At 42.4% G+C, this 8,314-nt stretch overlaps 1 protein-coding gene across 1 annotated transcript in view; it reads right to left on the bottom strand.

The window, feature by feature from the left end:
* The window catches only part of LOC115235846, an 81,768-nt gene that overhangs the window by 7,524 nt on the left and 65,930 nt on the right, over nt 1–8,314 (bottom strand). The window contains exons 10-11 of the mRNA XM_029807893.1: nt 5,524–8,171; nt 3,712–3,888 (exon numbers count right to left, since the gene is read on the bottom strand). Of these exons, the coding sequence (XP_029663753.1) occupies nt 3,712–3,888; nt 5,524–8,171 (2,825 nt within the window). The remainder of the gene's footprint in view (nt 1–3,711; nt 3,889–5,523; nt 8,172–8,314) is intronic.

Consider the following 8,314-nt stretch of genomic DNA (forward strand, 5'->3'; position numbering starts at 1 on the left):
TATATATATAAATAATTTTTTCAACAAATTTAAAATAAATTTCAGGGGAAATTTTATTAGACTAAGCTCGGTATTTTTTCTGTACATATACCTGTATAATGTATGCAATTTACTTTTATTTATTCTAAAAAGTGTAGATTGAATAATAGTAATATTTCAATACAAGAATGGGGCTATATATTGTTTTAAAAATTCTTACCTTGTTGTGAGAATTATACCTTACCTTGTTATATGAGTATTACAACTCTGACGATTATGCAAGAAGCTGCGAGATAATTGTCGCGTGCAATTGTGCGTAACGAATGTCGCAAATACGTACATAGCTCGTTGAGAAATTTATAGGCCACATTCTCGTGCGAAAATAAGGAGTCCTTGAACGACATCAAACTCGATCGAATATTTGTACGAATATATCTAGGTATCTGCTCCTCAATTATTCCGATGCAACTTATATTCGGAGAAGTAGCGCACTTTTGGTTCCTAATGTCAACTAAATCCGGCAACACATCAAACATATTTGCATATCACACATTCCAATATATATCTGCGAATGACATTTCTACATACAAGTCGTGTGTTTTCAATCTACAAAAATATTTTCAGCAAGATCTATCTTAGTATGAAGATCTCTATTTGCCCTATGCCAATTTTTCCTGCGGCAAATTCATTTAAATCGATTATTGCAACGCATTTTTTACTGGAAAATTATATAAAAACTTATTAAATAAATTAAATAAAAAAAATTCTCTCTCTCTCTCTCTTTTACATGTTTCAATTAATTTCACGTAACTGTCACTGTGATAGAATCTGATATTTATTTAACACGAGATTTAATCTCAAAAATTATATATGGATCGTTAAAAATTTATATAGTGCAATGCGTGGATTTTGACATATTTTATCTGAGAAAAATATAATAAATCGATTTAATAACGCATTAATCTGGCTCTTTTAAGTGATAATAATTATTACAGCAACAAAAAAATTTAACTTATGCATTTTTAAAGTAACAATAATCCTAAACTCTGCAATAATTATTATCTTTTCACAATCATATTAAACGGTACGATCAGGTATGTAACGTGCTTTCTTTATTTCCGCGTTAATTGCAAAAAAAGAATATATAGAAGTTATTTAAAGCTAAAATTATTATTCTTAAATAATTATATGTAAAATATGATTGTGATAATAAAATCGTATAATTATTACTGAATTTATTTTATGACACAAGTGTCATGTAATATACATATATTTAGCAAAGACTCTAATTTGTACGATACATTTTTATGTCTTTAGCAAATCAACAACTTCCACTTCAAGTTACGCCAATTTGTCATGATATTGGCCGTGTGTTATCCTGTGATTCGCGAGATCTACGCCCACCGGTGTCAGCTGATAAAGCCGGGCGTTAGTCACCCGTCCAGTTCTCTGTCGACGTAAAATCGCGATGCGTATTATGGTAACCACGCATGGTCGATGATAAAAAAAACGTCGACGACCCCAGCGAGATGAGACTCGTAATTTTCATTTATATAACGAGCACTTTTTGCCGTACGACCCTACGTATACGTAAAGATGGAAATATCTTAGTGAAGCCCTGTTTATACCACGATGTAAGGTTTCCCGCGGAACCTGAGCCTCCTCTCTCATGCGACGCGATTAGACAAAAGTGACGGCCAACGTAAAGCGCATTAAAAATGTTATGTATGTGTATATATATGTCGGTGTAAAAACGCGATTGTGACGATAAAAAATATTTTCAGGAACGACTAATGGTTTTAGTAATCGTCTATATGAATTCTTTCACAATCTCTACATTCTTCGCCCGTGATTTCATCTTGATAAGAATTAATTTACGAAAATTTGGTATATTAAATATAATTAATTAAATATATAAAATAAAATTAAATATATAAGTAATCTCTCATACGTAAAATTCAAATATCAGAATGAATTTTTAAAGCAAATATATAAATATATATATATCAAAAGAATATGCTTGGCTAATAAGTATGATAAAAACAGGAAAACAAAGAGAAATGTGTTTTTAATTAGGAACACCTGCTGCGGCATATTTCGAGATATTAGAGCAGAGCGAGTCAAATCGAAGATCTGGAAAGGGTATCCGTTGGCTTGAGGCAGATCAAGAAAGTGAGGTCAGGGAAGCATGTCGAATAAAAAAAAAACCGAACAGAGTTGAATGTAACAGCAGCAGCAGCAGCAGCAGCAGAGAGCCAGGTCTGCGAGTCACCCTACGTCTACAACCTATCGAAACTTGGTAACGTTACACTTCAGGCATGTAATCTTAGACTATTGTGGGGTTCTTTACATTCCAGACCCGCACTCTTGACTTAAGGCAGGTAAGAGAGTGAGAGCGTGGTGTGAGGATTCCATAAGATAAACATACTCATGCGGCTCCGCACGACGACGCCGCAGTCACGTATAAAAGGGTTCTGGCATCTCTCACACTTCCAGATACCCCCGAGATTGTGATGAATTTCAAGTGCGCGGCACTTCGATCCACGAGTATCTCCAGGGCTTATCCATGATTCTTCATCATAGATTTTTTTTTTCTTTCGATGGATTTTTAACAAATTAAAAAAAATTAAAAATTTTATAAAAAGGCAAAAAATTACTTAAACGATACGTGACTACAAATGTCTCTGCTTCTATCTTTTATACAAGAAGACATGTATGAGATGTTCAGTGCCACGCGTTTACGTTACAGCAGAAAACAGATGAAAATTTTTTCTTCGTTCATCCATATTCGTTGAATAATTTAGAATGCGCTCGCGCTATTCACGCATATCTCGCGTGCGCCTAATTGATTTCCACTCATGCAAGATCGCAACTCATTCATCAATCAAACTTTGTCGGGGAAATATCGCTGCTGCAGGAAATTCGAAAATTGCGATGCGGCTATTCGTCTAGTGGTGCTCCGACAATAACTATTGTCAACGGCTCGTAATTTCCCGAGCAAGTGTTCACACATGCGGGGATGGCAGCGGTGAGTTGTACGTCCTCTTAAATAACGATATGTCATTTATCGCATCGTTACGCATTGCGATCGATTGCGAAATGCTTGCACGCTATTCGCAAGCGGTTGCGAATCCAGAGAGAGAGAGAGAGAGAGAGAGAGATCTCCCCCACAAAATCCCGCCGTATTACCTATTTAATGACTTAATCCGATCGCAAGGACAAAAATCGTAAAAATAACGCCCGTTGACGAACGTTAAAGGATGGCGTGTTATCGCCCTCGGGACGAAAGCCTCCTGCCAGGTATTTTACGAGCTTTTACCGGCGATATTACGCAATCAACCCTTCTTCAGGCAACCCATGCGAATGTTACGTTTCGCATAAAATCTTTCTCTTCTTTTTTTTTTTTTACAAAACTGTTTTTACGGGGCACACAATTATTAATAATTCAAAATAATTCACATATCGAATCTTTTTCTTTCTCTTGGTTATCAGATTTGTTCCTCTAGGAGGTTTGTTTCTAATTCTAATAATAATAAAATTTAAGCATTAAGGAAAGCATGCTTGCGTATAATCGTATTTAATCATTTTTCTTTTTCTTTACGCAATACTTACTTGCGTTACGTCTCTCCCACCGAAATTTGACGCAGAGTTTGTGATGCAGCGCTTCTCGAATCATCTTATCGTGCGTGTTTACGTGACTCAACATAACGCGATAATCCCTTCTATCCTTACCTGATATTTCCTGATAGAGTGAAGCTGCTGCTGCGTCGGTTCGGTTGTGTTGGCGTTATCGCTGGTTTCGACATTATTGTTCTGCGTAGAGAGACGTAGATTATCCTTCGGCGGTCTGGCGGGCGCCCTTTTCTGATCGCGAGGCGGAATGGCAGGCTTGACCCCGTTGAGACCGGCCTAAAAATCCATTCCAAAATACAATTCGTATTAATAGTCCCACGTGCCTGACAATTTACTTTGCCAATTTTATCGCCTCTCCTCTCACACGTGTGTGTTTCATTCTCTTTTTGTACTTCCAAACATACAGAGTATTCAGTCGATCTAGCGTATGCACACGAAAGGACAGGAAAAAGAGAGACAGAGAAGCTGAGGCAGTAGAAAAGCGAGAGAGAGAGAGAGAGAGAGAGAGAGAGAGAGAGAGAGAGAGAGAGAGAGAGAGAGAAAGGGAAAGATACACACACACACTGCAAAAAAGCATTTCAAAAGCAAAAATATCAAGCGGAAGTAAAATGCCAACTCTCTCAAGAGATGATTGCATCGAAGATGATAATTTATGATGATATATTTATTTTTTGTATATAATGCCGAATTTTTATATCAAAATTGAACTTGTACATTAATGATAGCAAGTCTGAGTCATTTAGAATCCCTGACTCACTCTATCACTCGCTATTTTGAAACGTTATATCGTAACCCGAGTGTAATAAAATTTAAAGTATTTCCAGTATATCGTTGATAGGCATTTTACTTAATAAATTTTTTCTATGCGTAGCTAGTGTATGAATCTACTACTTTACCATGCCGTTGACGACCTTACGTTAGATGTCCCATATTTCTTTACGCATGCTCTTCGTTTTAGCATCCTTAATCGAACAGTCGCCTTTGTACTTTTTTCTGCTTTTGAAAATAGTAATGTAAATTCTGATGCTACTACAGAAGAATTCGATTTAAGATATTTCAAGAAGCGAAAACGAGCAATCTGTCCAAGTTACTTCACGGGAGACGTGCTTGATTGAAATTTCCAAAGTGCAAGGACGCCGTTCAAACTACTCGACAGACGAAAATTGTCAAAATCGAGTCGCAAAGTCCATTGCGGTTTACCTGTTCGAGCGAGTCAGAGAGAGAGAGAGAGAGAGAGAGAGAGAGAGAGAGAAAGGGAAAGATGCATGCATGCACTGCAAAAAAGCATTTCAAAAGCAAAAATATCAAGCGGAAGTAAAATGCCAACTCTCTCAAGAGATGATTGCATCGAAGATGATAATTTATGATGATATATTTATTTTTTGTATATAATGCCGAATTTTTATATCAAAATTGAACTTGTACATTAATGATAGCAAGTCTGAGTCATTTAGAATCCCTGACTCACTCTATCACTCGCTATTTTGAAACGTTATATCGTAACCCGAGTGTAATAAAATTTAAAGTATTTCCAGTATATCGTTGATAGGCATTTTACTTAATAAATTTTTTCTATGCGTAGCTAGTGTATGAATCTACTACTTTACCATGCCGTTGACGACCTTACGTTAGATGTCCCATATTTCTTTACGCATGCTCTTCGTTTTAGCATCCTTAATCGAACAGTCGCCTTTGTACTTTTTTCTGCTTTTGAAAATAGTAATGTAAATTCTGATGCTACTACAGAAGAATTCGATTTAAGATATTTCAAGAAGCGAAAACGAGCAATCTGTCCAAGTTACTTCACGGGAGACGTGCTTGATTGAAATTTCCAAAGTGCAAGGACGCCGTTCAAACTACTCGACAGACGAAAATTGTCAAAATCGAGTCGCAAAGTCCATTGCGGTTTACCTGTTCGAGCGAGTCGACGTGCGCCGATTCGCGCGTATAACTCTTCAAAGTGCGCTCGTTTGACGGTCTCGGCGAGCTCCGCTTTGTACATCCATCAGAATCGTGCAAAGTCATCATAGGTTGATCTCTTCCGTCCTGTCCTACGATGCGCCGTGAGATTTTCGGGTTCGGGACAGGATCGCGGAGGGAGAGCAAGAAGCGAATCCGAATAGCCGTTAAATCCGAGATATCCGACATGCTCCTCCGACAAACGCGAAATTTCGCGCCATTGTCGATCGGAACGTTCAGCATCTTGGAACTCGATTTGTACTCGACGGACAAGCTCGAATTTTTCTGATTCTGCGTATTCGGTGAATCGCAGCGATTGTGCAGTTCCTCCTTTTGCGAACGTTGTAAATCGTCGGAAACGTCATTGACGAATATATGACGCACGACGTGACGCCTCGCGGGGGATAGCTCGTGCAAGGAATTCCGAGAATTCTGATTCGTCTCTTGGATGAAGGACAATTGAGTCGGAGTGTCAGCAAGTTTGAGAAACGAGACATCAGGTAATGAAGGATTCTGTTCACGCGTGGTAATCTTTTCCGGCCAGTCGGAGGGAGTAATTTCTCGGATCTCATTTTCAAAATCCGCAAGAAGACATTCCGATGAATTTACGACATTGTCCTCGGACAAAGATAAATCAGCCGGGCGCGTATGATCATCGATCGTTGTCGAAAAAGAGGAGAAGATCGTCCCACCGTCTTTGCCTTCGGCGTGGAAGGAGTTCTGCCAATCTTTAGGACATTCATCTCGAAAAGACGATGAAGAGAACGGATGTTTGACGTTTTCCAGAAATTTCCGACGCGGGAAAACATCGGAATGAACGTTCTCATCATGGGACACATCAAAGCAGGGGTTTTCGTAGAAGAGCTCCTTCGGGGCTAAGGAACAGGCGGAAACCGAAAACTCCCCCGAGTTCATGTTGAACGATTGCAAAACAGGTTCGTTAGAGCGAAGCCGCGTTGGTGCGTTAAGGTGATGCGTGCTAAGAGAAGCGCAGCGAAGCGATTTGCAGTGCTCGTTGTGCATGATAGAGTGCAAGCCGTCGACTATCAAGCTCTTGACTCTGGACCTTACCTTCCTGGCGTCGTGCTTACGGTCTACCGTCGCGTTGCGCGCGACTATGGTCTCCCTAGCACTACCATCATCGCCGCTAGACAGCATCGTGTAACGGCTATTGTCGTTCGGGGGTAGACAGGGGGAGGCTACAAGCGCGGTTGTCGTGATGGTCGTCGTGATCGTTGTCGTCATCGTCGTTGTCGCGGGGGTGCACGCGCCCCCCTCGCTCACGCGATCGCGTTTCGGCTCGAGAGTGTTGTGCTTGCTGTTGCCGGGCGTGGTGATCTTATTAGGCGGCGGGTATACCGGATGGCGCTTGGTGACCGGCACGAAATCTGGCGGACAGTCGACGGCTACCTCGCGGTAAGACCTGTTCGAGACCACGAGGAAGCTGCGATCCACGCTACTACGCTCGAGATCGCCCGATACTTCGCTTCTGAGCGTAGAGTAGCCGCTGGAGATCTGCTGATGCCTATGCTTCTTCTTGGGCCGGGCCGACGAGGAGGACAAGGAGGAGAGATGGCTCAGCTCGATGCCGAGCAGATCGTCGGTCGAGCCGGTTCGGATCAGTTCCTCGATATCGAGGCTGCGCGATTTTGCCTTCAGCTTGGCACGCTCGTCGACATTCCCGCGACGCTTCGTATTTTTCGCGCCAGACTTGTTCGTCGAGTGCTCCGTCGTTGTTCGGGAAGACTCTATCTGCTGGTCCTCCGCGCGGACAGGCGGCGCCTTGTCCTGTTCCTTCGGAATCCTCGGGACAGACGAACATTGATCGTCTATCAGTCTGGTCATATCCGAGGCCTCGTCGGATCGCAGTAGACCTTGAAGGTCCTGCAAATCCGTCAATCCATAAGCCGGATTGTCTAAGGACGTCGTGTCCCGAGCGCGACCGAAGAGCGGAGCTATCTTGATGTCGGGCATCACCGATCTGCACGGGGAGCCGAGATCTATCCTTCGTACGTCATACAACGTATGTCGCACGTCCTTATGTTTATCCTTATTTTTACTTTGCCTTTGCTCACACCTCAAGCTGGTGTCCAAAGGCGCAGTGCTGTCCGATCTGCCCGACGAGCTCCTCGGGCTCGCGGAATCATCGCTGCACGTCTTCAGCATGGTGGGGTAATCCTCTTTGGCGAACGGATAGTCGTCCTCGACGTCGACACCTGACTCCTTCTGTTCGCTCGCGTCCTCGACGTTATCGTACTCCCCGAGAGCTTTCAGATCGCTCTTCAAATCTGGTGAATCGATCGCGATTGGGCTGTCGCGATATTTGTCGATACTTGCCGGATCTTTCTTGGCAACTTTTACCTTCTTCTCCTCCTCGTCCTCGATCTTTAGCTCGATCTTCAGCATAGACAGAGGCTGAAGACCGTTGCGAACGTTGATCGTCCGTGAGGCGGAGTCGACGTCGTCGTTCGATACGAGTCTAACGCGTCCGTCCGCGGGTGTGGTGCGCGTCTTAAGGGTCTCGTTTTTAAGGTTTAGGGATAGGTCGAGGTCGCTAGCGCTACGGGGACGATGCTGTAGCCCGTTCCTATAATCGGGAGGCGGAGTCGTTCGATACGAGTCTAACGCGTCCGTCCGCGGGTGTGGTGCGCGTCTTAAGGGTCTCGTTTTTAAGGTTTAGGGATAGGAGGGATAGGTTAGCGCTACGGGGACGATGCTGTAGCCCGTTCCTATAATCGGAAGA

The sequence above is a fragment of the Formica exsecta genome, unplaced genomic scaffold, assembly GCF_003651465.1.
Source record: "Formica exsecta isolate Colony F162 unplaced genomic scaffold, ASM365146v1 scaffold236, whole genome shotgun sequence".
Taxonomy (NCBI): Eukaryota; Metazoa; Arthropoda; class Insecta; order Hymenoptera; family Formicidae; genus Formica; species Formica exsecta.